Below are 21,591 nucleotides of genomic sequence, written 5' to 3' on the forward strand. Positions count from 1 at the left end.
CTCTAACTCATTCTTCCGGTTGCGATTACGATTCCGGTTTCATTCCTATTCTGCTCAGGCCTTAAATTTTCACTAAAGCAGGGTGCGGTAATTGAGAATTATGACAAATGGCGAGTGGGGACAATGGAAACCAACCCAACTTGTAAATCCAACCTAAAGGCGCTTGTATACCTCAAAAATTCTGAGTACACTCGAAATTTATCAGTTTTTTAATTTTGATTGGCTTTGATTAGAATATTTCCAAATTCTTTAAATGCAGAGCCAATCAAAATTAGTGAAATTTCTTACAAATTCCGAGTATACTCAGAATTTGTGATGGAGCATTTAAGGTTCTTTTATACCTCTTATGGAGCATTTACACCGAAGGCAAAAAATTTTCTTCATTTCGCATTTTCCGAAATACATTTACCTGATTGGTTATATAGAATCTGATTCATTGTGGATAACCAATCAGGTAAGTGTATTTCGGAAAATGCAAAGTGATGAAAATTTTTTGCTGAAGATGTAAAGGTGCTTTTATACCTCCAGTATATTGATCAAGCAATCGGCTGGATTGAATTTTCACGGAGAATCACTGAATTTGATTGGCTCTGAAAATATTCAATTTTCACGGTGGAAATGAAATATTAGTCAGAGCCAATCAAATTCAGTGATACAGCCGTGAAAATTCAATCCAGCCGATTGCTTGACCAAAATACTGGAGGTATAAAAGCACCTTAAATGCTCCAGAGGTACTAGCGCCTTAAGGCTGTGTTTACATGACTGTTTTCGAACGCTGCAGTCTTGTAAATACAGCCTTAGGGGTTTATAATCAAAATTTTATGACGTCACGACAGCCAATCGCAATAGCGGTCTCTCAGACCCGCTACTTAAATTTTCTTTAGTTTTTTTCTTTTTTGAAATTACATAAACTGCATTGCTATAAAAAAAACAAAGAAAAAACAATTTTAAATAAAATATAAAAATGGTTTTTTAAAAGAGAATAAAATATACAATATTTATCATTACACATAATTAAAAATTCCTTGCCAAAAAGTTAATTCATTTCAATTCATCTGAATTAGTTTTTTTTAATGGTTTTTTTTTCTTTTTTTTTTAAATATATAAAAATAGAAAAGCAAGAATAAAAAAAAATAGAAATACATATTAAAAACATAAGAAAACTAAAATCATCAATTAAAAAGAAATTTTATTTCATTCGGATACTAAAAAAGCAAACAAATCACAAAATAAATATGAAAAAAAAATAATTTTATATAAATAAAATTTTACCGAAAAAATCGTTTCTATTAAATGCGTTCTAATATAATTATATAATAGTCGCTAAAATAAAAATAAAAATTTTAATAATAGAAAAAAAGCTTCCTTCAAACGAGGAAACAAAAAAAAACGTAAGGAAGGAACAAAATTATAATGTTCTTTTAGATAATTAAAAAATATAACTTATTATTGAACAAAGCGGAGAAAATGTCGCAGAGAATCAATAGGTCTCTAATTTCATAAATTTTGTATTAAAATGCTTCTTTCAACAGTACTCAAAAATTTGCATATACGATAACATCGATTTTTCATTTTCAAAAGAATAATCATCAAATGTGTTTTGTTTTTTTTGTCTGGATTCGCATTAATTTCTACAATATATATATGTAACAATATAAAATCATCATATTAATAAAAAAAAACAAAAAAAAAAAAAAATAGGGACACAGGTAAAAAGTACAAGAGTGTAGGAGAGCGAATCTAGGCCAAAGTGTAGGTGTATGTGTGTGTTTTTTTTGACGCCATCGACAAAATGTAGGACGAAGAAATCCGAATCTCTTGTTTTTTTCATAGCTCCAGCTCCAGACACCAACTTTTAAAAACTGCTAGGCTTCAATCTGGAATCGGATATGATGTGTGATATGACAATAATTAAGATTCGATTTTGTTGTCAGTCTCGTCCAAGTCTATTGTGTGATTTTTTTTTTGTAATCATTTTGTCGTTCAAGAACACGTGAACGATCATTAACTTAGACAATGTGAGATTTTTTTTTTTTTTTTAGTCAATCATTCTGTCGGTAATGTTTCTTTGCTTTTTAACAACACTGTCGTCAAAAGGTAAACGATCTTTAAGCGACTTAATATTGTCTCTGTTTATAAAGACGACTTTTTCATTTTAGTTTTATTTTGTATTTTTTTTTCTTTTTAAGAAAAATCTACTGCTGTTTACACTCGACTGGATCCTCGTTGTGCTCGTCCTCTTCCTCTGCATCGTCCTCATCATCTACATCGTCCTCATCATCTTCCTCGTCTTCTTCATAATCATCATCCTCCTCGTCTTCGAGAACTTCACCTAAATTACAAAAAAGAAAAAAAAATAACAAATTTATTTTAATATAAAATTAAAACCTTCGGCCGCGGAATGTTCTTCTTCTTTGCATTTTAAAGAAATCTTGACGGGGGGAGTGGGGGGTCGAATATGGCCAAAAGTATTCTGCGGACAAAGTCGGATGAGATCTGCAGCAGCGGCCCAAATAACCGCGTAACTTTTTTTTCGCACTTTTGTCTAATATAAATATAATACATAAATTACATAAAATACATTGTCCGCAAAATACTATTGGCCATATTCGATTCCCTCCGCGAAGATTTCTTTAAAACGCAAAAATAGAACATTCCACGACCGAAGGCCGCGTACATCGACTTCCGTTTTAAAAAAAAATTTTGGCGGTGGCAAAAATTTTTGTGGTGTTTTGTCGTTTTTCGCATTTATCTCAAAAATAAAGCATTGTTTTGAAAAAATGTATAGAACATAAAATCTGTATTTTGTTGTGACCTACAACTTTCGTTTAAACTATTTTTTCATACAGTAAAAGCCTGTTTATCCGAGGTAGTGTCTCAGTAGTAAATTCTGAATTATGCGAGTCTAGTCCGCGTTATCCGAGTTATTTTTAATTTTAGTTTTTTATAAATATGAGTTTATTTTTAATAAATTCAAATTGTTTAAATTATTATGGAATATATATATACAATATTATTTTCTAGTGGTGTGCAAAAGGCTCGAAGCTTAGTAAAAATTCCTGAAGTGAATCACCCAAATTAAAGATGTACTGTACCTATTTGCTTGGAAATATAGAAAATTAAAACAATATTATGAGTTGAAAAACTGCCTCAAAGGATTTTTAAAAAAAATTAAATTTCTCAAAGTTATAAACAATTGAAGTTTTTTGTAGTCTTATGTCAAACAATAAATATCTTAGAACTAAGTGAACGGATCTTTATAAAAATTGGTATGCTTGCACAGAAAATGATACAGTTTTAGTTGAAAATATGAAAATTAAAATTTTTTGATTTTTAATAATTGTTATTGCAAAATTAATTGTTTATTTAAAAAATAAACCATGTTCTCGTTATCGTAGAAAGTTGATCCAAAGTTTATTGGAAAGGGAATTTCATAAGGATTCGAAAACCGTTTTAAAATTTCGTGGATCGCAATTAGCAAAAAAGTTATCGCGTTTTTTGTGCGGCGCTGCGTGTCTCTAGCGCTAACACGCAGAATGTATTTTGCTCAAAAAGTATGAAAACTTGCAAATATCTTGAAAAGTACGAATTTTTATAAAAAATGTTCAAGACAAAAGTTGTTCCTAACAAAAAGATCTACATTTTTGAACCCAAAAAATTGGTTGTTTTTGTTAAATAAAATCCTCTAATTGAGGATGAAATTATGAGGATGAAATTATGTGTTTTAACGTGTGAAGTATATGACCAAAATATTGGGCTGAGGAATCTTACATTGGGCTCTAGGCCTAATGCGAAAATTAGCTTCGAATTTCTTGTGTAAATTGAATTTAAATATTTGATTGTTTGTAAGCTATTTACTATTTTTTCATGAGTTTGTAATTTCAAATATGTAGTCATTCATTTATCTGTTGATAAATTTAGTAATTTTTGCAAAACAATAAAAATTGAACGTTTAATATACTCGAATTTACTCGAGTACTCGACAGTATGCGAGTACTCGATACCTCGAGTCAAGCTCGGGCTCGACTCGAAATTCGAGCTTTTTGCACACCTCTATTATTTTCCCGTTTGTAATAAATAATAATTGTTTGAACAATAATAATGGTAAATTGTCATAAATATTTAACAATTCGGATTATCAGAGTTTTCGCCTTATCCGAGGTAAGTCCGGTCCAGATTAGCTCGGATAACCGGAGTCCTAATGTATTTTCTATATTTACCGAAATCAATTTGAAAAACCGAATTTTTGAACAATGTTTCCCATCCCTGACTTCCGGTACTTACATTTTTTCAAGCTGCCCCATCTGATTATTCATTTTTAAGCTAAAGTACGTCGGAAAAAGTTTAGTCTGATCAAAAAAAAAAAAAATGAAAATTGAAAAAAGCCGCATAAGTAAACAATTACCATGAATTTAAATGAAAATTGCCTGCACTCTAAAATTTCTTGTGGATTTTGAATCTTTGAGGTTCCCAGAGTATTTTTAAACAAAAAAAAAAAAAATAATCGCCAGAGCCCTTTTCGAGAAAAATACATTTTTTCATTGATAACACAACAGCCCTACTTTATTAAATTTTTTTTTGTGAATCATTCCTTTAGAAGAAAATTTTTTTTAAAACTCAAAAATTACCTGTATAATAGAGCACAGCTCTTGGAACAATGCGCTCTCTGATGTAATGGCCAATTTCAAAGTCACTGGTTACTAAAGCTTGAGTATCATCATCTAACTCTGCATCTTGATCATCAGGCACTAAAAATTTATATTTCCTTTTAATTGAAGGCTAATATTTTTGCTTTCAAAAATAGAATTATAAACATCGAATAAGAAAATTTTATTCCAGGCCTCGGATCGTTTTAAACAACTTTAGTCTAATTTATAAAAATTATGTATTCGAATTTAGAAAAAAAAATCATACAATCCGAGGCATGTTATTAAAAAAAAAATTTAATTTCTTATATTTAAAAAAAAGAATTAATTTATAAGGCAGCATAAAAAATATCTTACCAACTGGTGGACTAAAGAAATTAAAGAAAGAATCATTTTGAACAGTTTTTGTCACTGTGCGCATCGATCCCCGCGACTTGTGCTTTTGATTTTTCTTGATTGTTTTAACCGTCACATTCTTGCCTTTTCGCCAATCAATAACACAACCCTTAAAGAAAATAGAACAAAATTAAATAAATTAACATTTTAATTCAGTAAATTAAATTCAAATCTTTTTGAAAAAGTAAAAAAAAAGAGTAATAAATTATTTTTTTAAAACTAATTAAATCTAAAAATTATTTTACCTTGCTTTTATAAATTTCAGGTCCTTCGAAGCTGAACGGATCATTTTTTTCTGGTTCACATTTCATGATGTATTCTTTTGTTAAAACGGAATTAGTAAAATATTCATTGTGCTCAAAGTGAAACTCGAGAACAAAGCCCTAGAAAGAAAATTAGAATTATTTTTTTTTCCACGAATACATTTTTACATAAACTAAATTCTTGATAGGGATTTTTCCACCATACAGCAATCGAATATATAAAATTAAATAAATAAAAAATTACCATTGGGTCTTTTTCCAAGAATATCACTTTCACGTCATACAGATGTTTAAGAATGGGTTCGTCATGTTCTTGAACAATATCAGCTAACATGCCAACATTCTTGAATATTGTGAGCCAAAAGTCTGGAATGCCTTTAATATTCTCATCTTCGGATCTAAAAAATAAAAATATAAATCAATAACTCTAGCAAAATATGATAATTTTTTTTCTTCCTCTTTCTGATAGAAATTAAAAAGAATTTTTTTTGTTTCTTTTTTTTACATACTTTTCTTTTTTCTCTTCAGCATCCTTTTTAATTTCGCTCTCATCCTTAATATCGATCTTGACTTTATTTTTGAGCTCAGAACTGAGACCCTCATCCTCATCATCGCTTTCCCAAACACACTCCTCATCCGTGGGTTCATATACTCCCGAAATAATTTGACTTCTTCCGTCATAAATTGGTACACACATTTTGTAATATTTACATTCGAGTTCATGAACTTCTTGAAAGAATTTTGCCTCGATATTCGTTGTTTTTAATTGAAGTTGTTTCAAGGCCTTTATTCGCCTCTTCACCGGTGCTGGAAGCATCTAATTAAACGGCAAATAAAACAATTTTAATTTTGACGGATTTTAATGTACGCGAATGACAAAGAAACCAAGTCAGGGAGTGTCTACTAATTTCGTTCAACAAAATTCCCGGTTATTTCCTAATTTTTCCCGGTTTACTTTTTTCTTGTTAAATTTAAATTTTTTTCTTGTAAGCATTCAGGTTTCGGAAGTCTAGTAGCAGACCAAAAAAAATATGAAACAGTAACATTTTAAACAAAAAAAGTGTCCTCTAAATTGAAAAAAAAGTAGCAAAAAGTAACATATTAAAAATGAAGTAAATTAGTTTTTTAAGTAAGAAATTTAAGTGACTTTGTTTCGTTGTCAAAAAAATAAAAATTACATAAAATTAGGAATTTACAATATTTTTATTAAATTTTGATATAAACATAAAACATGAAAATATAATAGCTTTTTTCTCGATATTTTACATTAGAAAGTAAAACGCACTTATTCATAACATTTTGCATATAATAAACTGTAATTGTTAATAAGATTTAAAGGAGATCTTTCATAACAATTTGTTTTTTAATAAGGCGATCAGAATTTTGAGGAGTAAAAGTAATACCTTCTTTCTCCTGATTATTTTTGTTTTAGTAAAAAAAAATTAATTTTTTTAAATTCATTTTTTTCGTTTAAATTAATTATTTATTTGATCGAAATATTTTTTTGATTCAATAAAATAATGTATTAGCAATAAATAAGAAATTATTTTTATTAATAAATAATTTACTTTACTTGAACTATATTAAATAAATTTATTATATCAAATAATTTTTATTTATATTAAAAAATCAAATAATTCACGCAGAAAAAAATTAATTAATTGTTCCAAGTAACTCACTATTTGTGTTTAAAAAATCTTGTATTAGATTCAATAAATAGTAGTAAATAATTATTTACTTAATGTATCTGCATGGGGAAAAAAGTAAAAAAATCTTTTGAAACAAGTAGTTATTTTAATTTATTTGTAAAAATTTCCAGAAAATTAAAGAAATTCTCCGATTTTTCCCTGACCGTTAGACACTCTAGGTTTGTTTTTAGTCATATAAATTTTATAAATTTAGAATCCACATAGCCATAATTTTGTACAATAAAAAAATTATTAATTTTGCTTCCTCGTGGAGGAAGCTATGTAGTCCTTTCGTTTATAAACTTTTTAAAAATGGTGAAAACAAATTTTCCTCTATATAGAAACATGTTATATGAGATCCTGATCAATTGTCCGGATGTATGTATGTATGTGTGTGTGTGTGTGGATCGTTTTTGTGAACACGATATCTTTAACAGGTTTTAATGGATTTGGATAAAATTTGGTAGGCTTATTTAACACATTAATCTCTCAAAAATGACGAGAGGATTTTTAAAAATACCCAAAAAAAAAAATTTTATCGTCTTTTTTCCAAAAATTTTTTTTTAATTGAAAAAATTTTTAAATCGAAAAATTTAAGGTAATATATAATATAATCGTCTTCTTTATGTCAAGATGAATCGATTGATATATATAAAGTATAGATTTGATTGAAATTTAAAGAATTAAAGAAAGTTAAAAAATCAAAAATTCTCATTTTAGCTAAAAAATGATGTGTTTATTTAAATTCATGTTTATATATGAAATAATTTTATTCCCTGCATTGAAACGAATTGGTTGGTATATATAAAGTATAGATTTGATTTAAAATTTGAGAATTAATAAAAATTGAAAAATCGAAAATTCATATTTTAGCTAAAAAATTTTGTGTTTTTTTTAAATTCAAGTTGATGAATAAAATAATTGTATTCCTTGCATTAAAACGAATCGATTCGTATATATAAAGTTTATGTTACACTCAAAATTAATTAAAATTTTCTTTATTTTTCAAAAAATTTAATTAATTTAAAACATTTTTAACTCGAAATTTTTTAAATCAATCAATTGAATTGGACAAATTCATTGCTTCCTTCACGAGGAAGCGAATTTTTTGCTTCACACAATGAGGAAGCATAATGTTTATGAAATAAACATAAAGGACCCCCTCCTTGTTTTTCTAGATAGATCTTAAGTTTTTATAAATGTTTTATTATTGAACTACCCAGTTAAGACATTGCCAAAATTAGTATTAAAAAGTAGCCTTGACCAAAAAAAAGTGAAAAAGTGTGTTACTTCGAAGCCTGAATAAATCTTCAAATATCTACGAAAATTGACTATATTTCCCTACCAGTATGGCACTAGCCATTTTATATAAATATTAACTAAAATTTTTGAATATTTGACGTTTACAAAGGAGAAAACTAAAAACTAACAATTTTATGAAATGTAGGTTATTCCTGAAACAACTTCATACGAAAGTAATAACAACTGAATGTAATTATTCTTTTTTTTTTGTTTGGACTTTTGTCTTTTTGGATCTTCATAGTTTTGGAACTTTTGGATTGGACCTTTTGGTTTGGACCTTTTGTACCCATACCTATTCTTTTATTGTAGGTAGTCAATTCAGAAGTTTTTTTTAAATCAAAATTCAGAGAAAGCTAACGAATTTAAATAAAACTTGCTGGTATGATACCAAGAGGCAGAAAAATAGCCATTTTTAAAAATTTTTTTTCAAAGAAAGTTGTTAATTTATAAGAATAAAAATTCAATTTATAAATATTTATTTACTATTAAATTTAACATTAAATTCTCAATTTTCTCTTTCTACACTTTGTACATATTTTCTTAAATTCTCATGTTTTTTAGGGCTCCGTACATCTTCGGTGTACCGACGGAACCCTTACGAAAAGACTCTTACGTCCGTCCCAACTTTGTGTCCCCCCCTTAACTTCTACATTTTTGTATATGAAGAACTGCAATTTAGTACACATACGTATTTTCACGTGTAGATTACAGGAAAAATATAACGAGACCGATTGGATTTGATGGTTACGAGCTAGAAAGGAAAGAAAACGGTTTCTTTTCAAATAAATTGCAAAAAAATGACCCTGCCCCCCCCCCTTAACTTCCACATTTTTGTATATGAAGAACTGCAATTTAGTACACATACGTATTTTCACGTGTAGATTACAGGAAAAATATAGCGAGAAAGATTGGATTTGATGGCTACGAACTAGAAAGGAAACGAATTTGATTTTTTCGAAAAAATTGCAAAAAATTACCCTGCCCCCCCTTAGATTCTGCATTTTTGTATATGAAGAACTGCAATTTACAACACATACGTATTTTTGCGTGTAGATTACAGGAAAAATATAACGAAACCGATTGGATTTGATAGAAGTCGGCAGGCAGTCACTGTTGAGCTTAGGATAAGTTCGACTAAGACTTGTGAATATGATATACTTTATGAGTAGAAATTTGTCAACAGTCACGGTTGAGCTCACGATAAGTTCGACTGGGCCTTGCGGATATGCGATAATTTGTGAATAGGTACTAAGCCATGTTATTTATTGAGACACGTGATCATACGAAACAATATTTTTGGCAAAAAATTGTAACACAAATTTTACATTGAATGAAAGTATCAAAAATAAAAGTTATACAAAGTAGATATTTAAATGTGTTTCTTTATTAATATATCTTTATTTATTTATATAAAAAGGAGTTTATTATTGTTGGTGTACGGAACGGAGTTTTGTACGGATTTTTTTAAAATTCTTTTTCAAATTATTCTTCAAATTTTCTTAATTGTTATTTCTAAAAATCTATATTTATTTTAATTTAATTTCGACTTATTATTTTCTTAAATTTTTAATTCGCTTTCATTTTTCCAAAATATTCGTTTTTTAAAATATTTTTCTCCCCATATTTATTCTTATTTTTTTTTGAAAATCCTAAAATTTATTTTATTATTACAAATTGACACCAAATTTTTCAATTTTCCTGAGAAATACTCCGTTTATTTTGTAAATTTCTAAAATTCTCGATTTTTTTCTCAAAGTTTCTTTTGCATTTCCTTAAATTTTCTATTTTTCTTTCTCCAATTATTGTATTTTTTGTCTTTCTCAATGTTTTTCTCACACTACTCGTGTTTTAAATTTTTCCTTTAAATTCTCCTTTTATTTTAGAAATTATTTTTGAAAAATTGAAGAAGATAAAAAGTATTAGAAAAAAATAAATTGGAAAAAAATCGAAAATATTTTCAAGTTCTGAAAAAATTAGAATTTATGGTAAAAAAATCGAGATCTTTATTCCGTTTTTGTAAAAATAAATAAATGTTAGAAATTTTCAAAAAAAATGTAAATTTTTTTGCAACAACAAATCAAATTTGTTAGTTCTATATTAACAATCAGATTGTCAGTGTAACAAACTATTTTCACCTTTAAATACACAAAATTGTTTAGCAGTTAAGAAAAAAAAAGAAAATTAAAAAATTATGTTTTAATTTGATTAAAAAAATTTTTTCTTCTACTTTGTCAATTTTTTATAGAGGAGTTTATTTTATTAAAATGACAGAAAAAAATATATATTCACCTCCATTCTATGTGCGTCTAATTGACCTTGTAAAGAAGATAAGTCAAAGTTTTGGCAGATCTGCGAAAGAAGACGGTTATCAGCTTCATCTTCGACAGTACCCATATTGCTCGGATCACCAGTACGTTCAGGATCGTTGGTCATATTAGGGACTGTAAAAAATTCTATTCACATGTGACGTATTTGCTTTTTTTTTATTTAACCTTCATTCACATTTTTCAGATGCCTCAGATCCCAGCATAATTTTTTAATCAACCACACGGATAAAATATAATATTTATTATTTATTTTTATCTTTAAAAAAATACACTTTTTCTTTGTGTTTTAAGAATAAAATTTTGTTCAAAAATAGTATTAAAACAAAAAAAGGTTTCTTATTTAAAAATTGAATTAAAAGTTCCGTAGCATAAATATTCTACTAGAAAATATTTTCTTTTTTTTAATTAAAAAATGTTTTCAATTTAAGAACTTCATTTTTAACATTTACTAATTACTTTAGACGAAAATTTATTAGCGACATTTTTTTTTTTTTTTTTTTGAAATAATGAAGAATTTTTAAAAGAAATCAATTAAATTTTATAATAAAATTAAATAGAAATTAATCAAATTAAAAGTGAAAATTGTTTTAAATTGAAAAAATATGGAACTAAAAAATAAAATAAAGAAATTAAAAAATATATTTAAAAATGCTGGGATATAATGCACCTCAAGGAATATTCTAGGAATGTTTTTTTTTGGATATGGGGTAAATGAAGGTTAATTTTAAATTAAAGTAAATTTTTTTTACTTAGCAATTATTATTATAAATTTTTTTTTAAAACAAAATCAAATTAATTTTTAAGATTACATTATGAAATACGTCACTCATCTATTCTCAAACTTTGGGATTTGCCCAAACTTTTTTTGTCTTTTAATCATTATACAAAAAGACCAACATTCATTTAAGTTGAAAACAAAAGTTTTCATAAGCGATTACATTAAATTTTTTTAATTCAATCTTGTTACCAAAATTTTCTATATTTTTGGAATGTTGGAGTTTTACCTTTTCTTATACGGTTATTATTAATTTTAATAAATAGATGTTAATTTTTATTTTGAATTATTAAAAAGTAGGGTAGTAAACAAAAAAAAATATTTTCCTAAAAATCGTAAATGTGCAAAATAGCTAATTTGTATCTATTCAAATTTAGATTAATAATTGAATTTTTTTATCAATGACTGAAGCATTAATAGTTTAAAAATTTTGATAAATTTGAATTTTTATTTATTTATTTATGTCTTAAACGGATTACAATTAAAACAATTAAATTTTTTGAGTAACAAATCAAAATTTAATGTGAAATTTAAGTCAATGAAAATTTGAATAAATTGAAACTTAAATTCATCAAAATTGTGGTAAAATAAAAATCCAATAATTTGAAATTTACTCTCTAAATCTGAATTCGTAAAACAATTTACAATTTTAAATTAGTGACTCACTTTTTGTTTCTCAATTAGTAAAATTTTACTAACTACCCGTGTGGAAAAGTGATGTGGGCCCCCAGCGGGGGCCCTTATGGATCGCCCTCATGCCATGAGGGGCGCATATAGATGATCCATAGGGGCCCCTCATGGAAACGACATGCTCATCGATGAGGGTGCCCGCATGGGCGATCCATGAGGGTGCCCCTACGGGCGCCCTTATGGGCCCTCACGTTTGCCCTCATCTTGCCCTCAAGTTTGCCATAATGTTTTTTAATCAATAATATTAATAATAAAAGTTAATTAATAATAAATAAGCTTAAGTTATGAATAAATAACATATTTATTTAATAATTATTCAATTTTAAATTAAATTCTTACTCAAATTGAATTTATTAATTACAGAGAGGAATTGAGAGTAAGCACGTAATGCAAATCGCGCTTTTCTATTAAAGTCTGCCCCCTCGCGGTCAAAATATCGAAGCTTAGGTGGTTAGCTATATATATTCCTTAAATCGGTGAGGCTACACACATACGCATAATGTAATGGCTAAGCCGAATGACGTTCGGAATTGATCGGGCGGGCTCGTGTATCTTTGCGTGAATTAGAGAAACTAACTGAAAACGAACCGTGCGGGCCTCATCCAATGTTTTGACTTTTTTTCAGATAAAGTATATGAGCCGGTTTTTGAAACAATTCACTAATCGACAATATTTTTAAGGTTAAATTTAGAAATTTTAATTTAAATTAGTAATTAAAATACAATTTTAATTTATTATTTAAATTTCATTTTAAATTTTTATAAAATTTAGAATTCTAAATGTTCTCTCTTCGAATGCATAGTTGAATAAGTACGAAATTCGTTTTCAATAAATCTTATATCATAATTATTTTATAATAAGTAAAAAAAATTTCGATATTACAATATTATCTTTATTTATTTAATTCAGTTAAATCATAGATTAGTAATGTGAAATAATGTGCTTTTGTCAAAGTCATATTAAAAGAAAAATTAAATTCTTTTTATTATTTTGCCGTTAAAATTTTTGAAAAATATTTTTTGTAATATTATAATAAAATTTTAGAATTTAAAAATTTTACCTAATACTGACAACAATGTTTACACCGAAAAAAAAATCCTCTTGTTTCAAGAGGATTCCTCTTATTTCAATGCATATTTTCCTCTAGTATATGCTGCAAAAGGATGTCCTCTAGGTTTAAGAGGATTGTCCTCTATGTAAAATTATGCCTCTTAATTTAAGAGGATACTCTTATTTTAAAAGGAAAATATCATCTTAAAAAGAACTCTGAAATAATAAAAATGCAATCATCTAATTTTTATGTCATAGATATAATCTATAAAATTAAAAGGAATAAAATTTGTTATTCCATGATTTACAACTATTTGAGTATAAATAAATTGAAATTGATTTTAATTTTTTTGAATAAATCAACTAAATCTATTTTTAATAATATTTTTATGCGCAAAACATATAATTCATTAAATTTGAAAATTTATTTTAAATAAATTTTAAATAAAATTAAGATAAATAAAAATCGTAATAAAATAAAATTTTAAATAGCATAACCTCAAAATTATTTAAATTTTTTTAAAAATTACTTTTAAAAATTCCTTTTACCTTCAAAAATAGGCATGTATTGGGTATGTTGCAACTCTATCAAGATATTTAAAAGATTATTATTATCCATTTTGTTTAATTCCCCTTTTTTTACACAGAAACTAAAACTTTTTTACGCATGATATGCGATTTATGACGCAATCATCTTTGCGCATGAGCGAATTTCTATGGGAAATCCTCTAAGAATTTAGAGGAATATTCTTAAACATAGAAGATTATTCTAAATTCTAAGAGTATTATCTTTATTCTAAAAAGATTATTCTGAATATAAGATGAATGCCCTAGAATAGTCCTTTTGTTTCGATCCTCTTGAAATTAGAGGAAAATATTCTTATTTAAAGAGTAATACTCTTGTTTTAAGAATAAAATTCAAGAGGATTCTGTAAGAGGAATTTTCCTCTGAATACAAGAATATTTTTTTTTCGGTGTATAATTTAATTCTTAAGAATGTTCTCATTTTATTTAAAATTGAATCAATTTTTTATGTCTATTTAATAGTTTATAAAAAAATATAATTTTTTTTATATTATACTTTTAAATTTTCGATTTGTAAATGCTTACACATTATAAGTAGCTTACATTTTTTAAAATATTAAATTTAAAAACATTTTGTCAAGAGATTAAATGTTTTAACTTAAAATAAATAAATAAAATAATCAATTTTAAAAAATATTTTATAGGTTTTTAAATCAGAAAAATTGTTTTTGTAAATTAATTAATTATTTTTTCTTTGGGCTTGTCCAAGTAAAAAATGATTTAATTTTAAATAAAATGAGAATATTCTTAAAATTTAAATTGTAAACATTGTTGTCAATACCTATTAAAATTACCCACAATTTAATACATTATTAATTTGTATAGAATATTCTATGGTGTTTAGTTTCACATTATTATTTATGTTTAACTAAATTAAATAAATAAAGATAATATTTATAAAAATTATGTCAGTTTTTTTTACTTTTCAATAGTGTTATCAAAAAAATTTGTTTTTCATTTTTTATTAAAAAAGTAACAATTTTTTATAAACAAATTAATTTTTTTTTAATTTGTATGTGATTTTTTTAAAACATACCTGGTAATAAGAAGAAGATTTAGTGAAAAAATTTAGTCAGCCAATAAGTTTTATATTTTTATGTATTTAAAAAAAACACCACTTGCAGCATTGTGCACATTTTTGAATAGTAAAAAAAATTGATAAATTGTTAAAAATTATTTAAAAAATTTTTTTTTGAAACCTGAAATTTTATTTCACTATGAAAAATGAAAGAAAATTTTTTAACAATAATTTAACAATTTTTTTTACTTTTCAGAAATGTGCACAATGCTGCGCGCAGTGTTTAAATGTTTATTTAAACCTATAATCTTAGTTATTTCCAGTATTTCTTAGTATTTTTAGGTATGTTTAAAATTTTTTTTTAAAAATCATATTCCAATTTAAAAAAACTTAATTTGTTTATAAAATTTTTTTATTTTTTAATAAAAAATGAAAATATAATTTCGTTAACATTATTGAAAAGTAAAAGATAAACTGGAACTTTTCTTCTCTTGGCAAAAATTGAAAAAATCCAGTTTTTTGTCTACATTTACAAAACTGAAATTTTGAAAAATAACTCGAAAATTTGCATAAAGAAAGTATCTTTTTTTCACTACAGAACACGAAAAAATTATATTTGGCTGAATTTAAAGGGTCGACTGAAATCTCACGTGAAATCACCCATACGTTTAAGAAAAACATATTTTAATTAAAAATTTAAAATAATTATGATAAGATTTATTGAAAACGAATTTCGTACTTATTCAACTATGCATTCGAAGAGAGAACATTTAGAATTCTAAATTTTATAAAAATTTAAAATGAAATTTAAATAATAAATTAAAATTGTATTTTAATTACTAATTTAAATTAAAATTTCTAAATTTAACCTTAAAAATATTGTCGATTAGTGAATTGTTTCAAAAACCGGCTCATATACTTTATCTGAAAAAAAGTCAAAACATTGGATGAGGCCCGCACGGTTCGTTTTCAGTTAGTTTCTCTAATTCACGCAAAGATACACGAGCCCGCCCGATCAATTCCGAACGTCATTCGGCTTAGCCATTACATTATGCGTATGTGTGTAGCCTCACCGATTTAAGGAATATATATAGCTAACCACCTAAGCTTCGATATTTTGACCGCGAGGGGGCAGACTTTAATAGAAAAGCGCGATTTGCATTACGTGCTTACTCTCAATTACTCTCTGTTAATTAACGTTCTAATTAATTAACTGTCGGATATAATTAAAAGTAATAATAAATTAATTAATTAAAAAATTAAAAAATATGTAATTTATGCATACTATTAACGGATATTTTCATTTTTCAATTAATTCATACATAGAATTAATGATTAAACGCAAACCTGAGAAATAAATAAATCTAACGCATGGGGGGAATCGAACCTACGACCTACGGACTATGAGTCTAACGCTTTACCAACTACGCTACGCACGCTACTTCAAAACGAATGCTAACTTCTTGATGCTATTTAAACTTGAAAAATACCTAACAAAGAAAAGTGCTTAACATCATTTAGTTAAAGTTAAGATATTAAATTATATTTTCCAATCAAATGCAATTTATAAAATATAATTAATTATATGCTTTATGATTATTATCATAAATCATCTCAGGCGAATTTTCAAAAAAGTGTAAATATATTTTTATTAAAAACGCGTTTTTCGTTGTTTTGAATCATTGGAAACATTCATTTTTTGTTGATAAAAAAATATTTGATTTTTGGACTTAGAAAATTTTGCTAATCGATCATGAGGGCGATCCATGCGGGCCCCTACGGTGGCCCTCATCTATTTTGCCATAAGTGTGAGAGTTATTTTCAAAAAAGTGTAAATATATTTTTATTAAAAACGCGTTTTTCGTGGTTCTGAATCATTATAAACATTAATTTTTTGGTGATAAAAAAATATTTGATTTTTGGACTTAGAAAATTTTGCTAATCGATCATGAGGGCGATCCATGCGGGGCCCCTACGGTGCCCCTCATGGATTCGCCATATGGATCAGCCCTCATGGGCCCCCGCCGGGGGCCCCGAACTCTTGAGGGCAAGATCGTGGCTTTTTCCACACGGGTATTAGTATCTTTTACTAGCAATTAGAAAAATTTAACTTATTCTAAAGCAAAAAGTAAGTCACTAATTTAAATTAGTAAAAATTTTTACTAATTCAGATTTAGAGAGTAAATCAAATAAAATTTTGATAAATTGCAGGTATCGGATCAACTTTAAGGCACAACAAAAAAAGTTGTTTTAGTCGATTTATATTAAAAAAAAAGTCGAAAAATTCCATGTTTTTATTTTAACAAAATTTAATTGGTTAATAAATATTTTACTTTAAATAACTAATGTTATTAGATATTAAATTTAATTTATTAATTTTGTAGTGAGATTAATTCTATAAGAATATTATCAAGAAAATTTATTTCCAATATTTCAGAATCGAACTAATTGTAAGACAAATTTTCAAAATTTTATTTAAGTATAGGACAAATTTCTAAAAGTTTCAAAATTTCAAGCAATACTTAAGTAGTCAAGTTTTACAAATTTTTAAATAAAAATTTCTTTTAATTAATCATTTTGGAAGAGTTAAAGTTAAAATTTTTAGAAATAATTGAATTTCAAAAGATTTTGTTAATTTTCAGACAATAATTAAATTTAAAAGAACTCAAAATAATTTATCAAATAATTTTAGATAATATTTTTTAAAAGTTATTGAATTTTCGAAAGATTTACAATTTAGATTTTTGAAATTAATTGAACATCAAGTGATTTTTAATTAAATTTTTTTAATGATTTCACTAAAAAATTTATTAAAAATTTGCTGACAAAAATACAATAATTTGAAAACTTTTTAAATGAAAAATGGTTTCAGATAGTTGAATTTGCGAAGAATATTATAAACATTATTAAAAATGATTGAAATTTAGTTGAAATTATTAAATTTCAAAAAATTGTAGATGGAAAATTTTAGAAATAATTAAATTTTAAAAGCTTTTAAATTGAAATTTTTGAAAATAATTGAATTTCAAAAGATTGTATAAAATTTCAGACAATAATTATAATAAGAGAAATTTTTTAGTGATTTCCAAAAGTTTTTAATTGAAAAATGCTTTCAGATAATTGAATTTTCGAAGAATATTATAAAAATCATTAAAAATAATTGAAATTTTTGCAAATAATAAAATTTCAAGTGATTTGGAATTAAAAATTTTTTGGAATTATATTTGCTAATTCTTTTTTTTAATTATAAACAATTATTAAATTTCATAAAAATTTTAATTGAAAAATAGTTTAAGATAATTAAATTTGTGAAGAATTTCATTAAAAATTTTAAAAATAATTAATTTAGTGAAGAAGTTTAGTTAAAAATTTGTTAAATAATTGAAATAAAAAAGATTTGAAAATCATCTTCATTGTATACTAAAAAAAACGTATTTTGTTTAAAAATTTTTTTGAAGTTGAAAAAGTCGCATTTTATTTAAATAAGTCGTAAAAAGTCGAAAAAGTCGTATAATCCTAGTCATGAAATTTAAATTCGAAGAATTTGAAACTTAAATCAAATAAAGATTTCAATAAACTGAAAGTTAAATCCATCGAAATTTTGGTAAATTAAAATTTGCATAATTTTGAAACTTAAATCAATCAAAATTTTGGTAAATTTAAATTAGGATATGTAACGTAATCAAAATTATGGTAAATTTAACTTCAAATAATTTATAACTAAAATTGATTAATAATAAATTGAAATTTTTTTTAATTTTCACTTTCGTCAAATTAAATTTGCATTTGTTGAAAATTTAAATTAAAAAAAAAATTTGTTTTGAAAAAATAAAAATTACAAATTTATTGAAATTTTAATTACTTGAAATTTAAATTAAAATTTATATTGAATTGAAATTTTCGATTAAAAATTTTTTTTATACATAATTAAAAAAAAAGAATCATGTTTTTTCACTAGAGCTTCACACTATCGTCAAAAAAATTTTTTTTTGTCTACAGAAAATAAAACACGTGTTGCTGAATCTAGAAAAATCTGCGTACTTTCTCAAAACTTCTGTAAAAAAAAAAAAAAAAATTCTCTAATTCTATACTAAAAATAACTTTCGTTAAAAAAAACACAAAATCTTTTATTTTTTCACTATGAACACTAATATTAAAATATTGATAAGGCACATAAATTAAAACATTAAAAATTGATAATAAAAAAAAAATTAATCACGTTTTGCGCGCCTGAATTTCCGATATTCAATATATACAAATAATAATAATAGTCTCGTAGAATAAAATAAAATTGTCACACAAACTACATAATTTTCTCCTTAAAAATTACCTTAAATTTCAATTCACAAACAATAATTTATTACAATAAATTGCGAAATTTTTATTCTCTAACACTGAAAAAAAAAATTAAACGTCACAGAATAGAGGTTATATTAAGGAGAGAATTAAATTTTCAATTCGCATGTGATCGTAATGTTGAAACAATAGAAATTTAAAAAATAAATTAAACTCACTTATTTTGCCGACCCTCTTTCAAGAGGAAAAAATTTTATCTTAATCAATTGAATAGAGCACAAAAGAAAAAAGAGTTATTATCATCCAAAGACCATGCAATGAATCGTAAAATAGTCTGCCATGTTTTTAGCACAAAGGTTACTTTTACCGCCTAACTTTCCGAGACAATAATTTACCAATAAAAAAAAAACAATTTTTTCTTGTCAAAAAATTTGCGACATTACAAAATTGTGATGTGACATTTTTTTCCCCTTTATTAATAATATAATATTAAAATCAGCCATAAATTTTGTCATGACATAAAAAAGAAATTTTTATTAAAAAAAAAAAAAAAAAAAAAAAAATTTTAGCGTGCACATGGGTCGTTGAAATACATACACTGTAGTGTTGGAAGAAAAATTATAAACGCAAATGTGTTTAATGAAAATAATGATTTTAATTATTGAATTAATAAAAATATTTATTATTTTTTGAAGAATCAAATTTTATTACAGAATTTAGAGTGAATTTCGTACCTTTTTTTTGTGTAAAGGAAACGACGCCAACAGGAAAGAGGACAGGATCTGAAAAGCGACAATGTGAACCGGTCTCTTCTATGGTAGCTTAACACCGTGATAGAAGACCTTAGATAATTGTCTGAAGTTCGTTATTTTCAGCCATATTTGCGCGGGTAATGTCTATAGACACGGCAAAATGAAAGAAAAAAAAATCACTATATTTTTATTTTTCTAATAGAGATAATACGAACCATACAAATTGGATAGAAATTAACTATTTTTTCTAAATTTGATATATTCAATTATTTTTGCTCGCGATGTGAAATATGTCTTTAAAGGTACATTCACATGATTACGTTTTATAACGTCGCGCGATTGACAGGGTTGGGTAGGCTCTCATATAATAAATGGACTCCATGAGAAATAATTATTTAATATTTATTTAATTATTGAACTATTTAATTTAGTTCTATTTATAACAGCAGTAAATATATTGATATTAATTTAATATATAAAAACCTTTATACCTTTTCGCCCATAAACTAATAAAATTATAGAAGTGTCACGACTTTTCAATTTAGTCAAATTGTGGACAACCAATCAAATTTGCACATTTTGGAGAAAATACAAAAGAAAAGAAAATTTTTCGACAGAAGGTATAATGGAGCATTTACACCACCCCCGTGACACTTGTACCATTTTCTATAGGAATAAACTTGGCTGAGAAAGTGAGAACTGACCGTCGCCACCAGTGGCGCTGGCTGTGTAGTGGGAACATTTTAATGAAAATGCATGGGATAACACAGAAAAATTTACTTTTTACTTATTAAAGTTTATTTAATCGTGTTTATTTGGGCATATAATTAATTTAGAAACTTTTAAACATATTTTATAATATAATTAACTTTAGAAAAGAGTGAAGTTTTTTATTTATAACGAAAAATATGTACCAATTCCTGGCGGGAAATTCAAATTAAGTAATTATTATGTACTCATCAAATATCACAAATAAAAGTATTTAACAATTTATTACAAATAAATAAAATATAAATAAATAAATAAAAATTTATTTTATTTGAATTTCCCGCTAGGAATTGGTACATATTTTTTGTTATAAATAAAAAACTTCACTCTTTTCTAAAGTTAATTATATTATAAAATATGTTTAAAAGTTTCTAAATTAATTATATGCCCAAATAAACACGATTAAATAAACTTTAATAAGTAAAAAGTAAATTTTTCTGTGTTAACTTATGAATTTTCATTGAAATGTTCCCACTACACAGCCAGCGCCACCGGTGGCAACGGTCAAATCTGGTCTGAGTTTCAACTCAAGACTGTCACCGGGGTGATTTACACCTAAGGTAACAAATTTTCTTTACTTTCCATTTTCCGAAATACATTTATCTGATAGGTTGTCCAGAATCTGATTCATTGTGGACAACCAATCAGGTAAGTGTATTTCGGAAAATGCAAAATGAAGAAAATTTTTTGCCGAAGGTGTAAATTCTCCATTAGTGTCTGTTGCGATCTTTTGGCGGAGAATTTAACATTTGACTTTAAATATTTTTAAAAAATATGAAGGTAAGTAGAATAAATGGTGAGTAAATTATAAATATTTAATATATAATAAATTTAAAATTAATTTATTCTTTATATTTTTTAAAAATATTAAAAATATTTTAAATTCTCCGCCAAAAAATTTCATCTATCCAAAATATGTATAGATGCTCACAAGATTTCGATAGACATCAAAAAATGCTCACAAATTTTCGGTTTATCGAAAACTTGTGAGGTGTGCAAACGCCTTAAAAATGCACTAACCTTCTAATGAAAAAT

The 21,591-nt window shown here is 25.7% G+C and overlaps 1 protein-coding gene across 5 annotated transcripts; it reads right to left on the reverse strand.

Moving 5' to 3' along the window:
- Window positions 1-1,172: 1,172 nt before the first annotated feature.
- On the reverse strand, window positions 1,173-19,929 carry LOC127288783 (nucleosome assembly protein 1-like 1). 5 transcript variants are annotated; one of them, XM_051316431.1, is made up of 9 exons: window positions 19,771-19,929; window positions 10,585-10,736; window positions 5,815-6,122; window positions 5,550-5,703; window positions 5,288-5,425; window positions 5,004-5,151; window positions 4,629-4,748; window positions 2,210-2,332; window positions 1,173-1,877 (listed from the first exon to the last, which is right to left on the reverse strand). In XM_051316431.1, exons 2-9 carry the CDS (start codon window positions 10,726-10,728, stop codon window positions 1,873-1,875), a joined length of 1,140 nt encoding a protein of 379 aa, XP_051172388.1. In that variant the 5' UTR covers window positions 10,729-10,736; window positions 19,771-19,929; the 3' UTR covers window positions 1,173-1,872. The 5 variants fall into 5 exon arrangements, with proteins under 5 accessions (XP_051172388.1, XP_051172386.1, XP_051172389.1 ...); XM_051316429.1 differs by having other exon boundaries at window positions 1,173-2,332; window positions 10,585-10,748; window positions 19,771-19,920; XM_051316432.1 differs by having other exon boundaries at window positions 1,173-2,332; window positions 10,585-10,644; window positions 19,771-19,871.
- Window positions 19,930-21,591: the final 1,662 nt, after the last annotated feature.

The sequence above is a fragment of the Leptopilina boulardi genome, unplaced genomic scaffold, assembly GCF_019393585.1.
Source record: "Leptopilina boulardi isolate dan_hultmark-lab unplaced genomic scaffold, ZJU_Lbou_2.1 LbouV2_396, whole genome shotgun sequence".
NCBI lineage: Eukaryota > Metazoa > Arthropoda > Insecta > Hymenoptera > Figitidae > Leptopilina > Leptopilina boulardi.

Bases quoted from the DNA above. Each gene is read 5' to 3' on its own strand.
- LOC127288783 (XM_051316429.1), bottom strand. From the start codon at position 10,728: ATGACCAACGATCCTGAACGTACTGGTGATCCGAGCAATATGGGTACT. The intron at 4,749-5,003 runs GTAAGATATTTT...ATAAATTTTTAG, and splicing joins TTTCTTTAGTCCACCAGTTG to TGCCTGATGATCAAGATGCA. The intron at 2,333-4,628 runs GTAATTTTTGAG...TTTGTAATTTAG, and splicing joins AGCTGTGCTCTATTATACAG to GTGAAGTTCTCGAAGACGAG.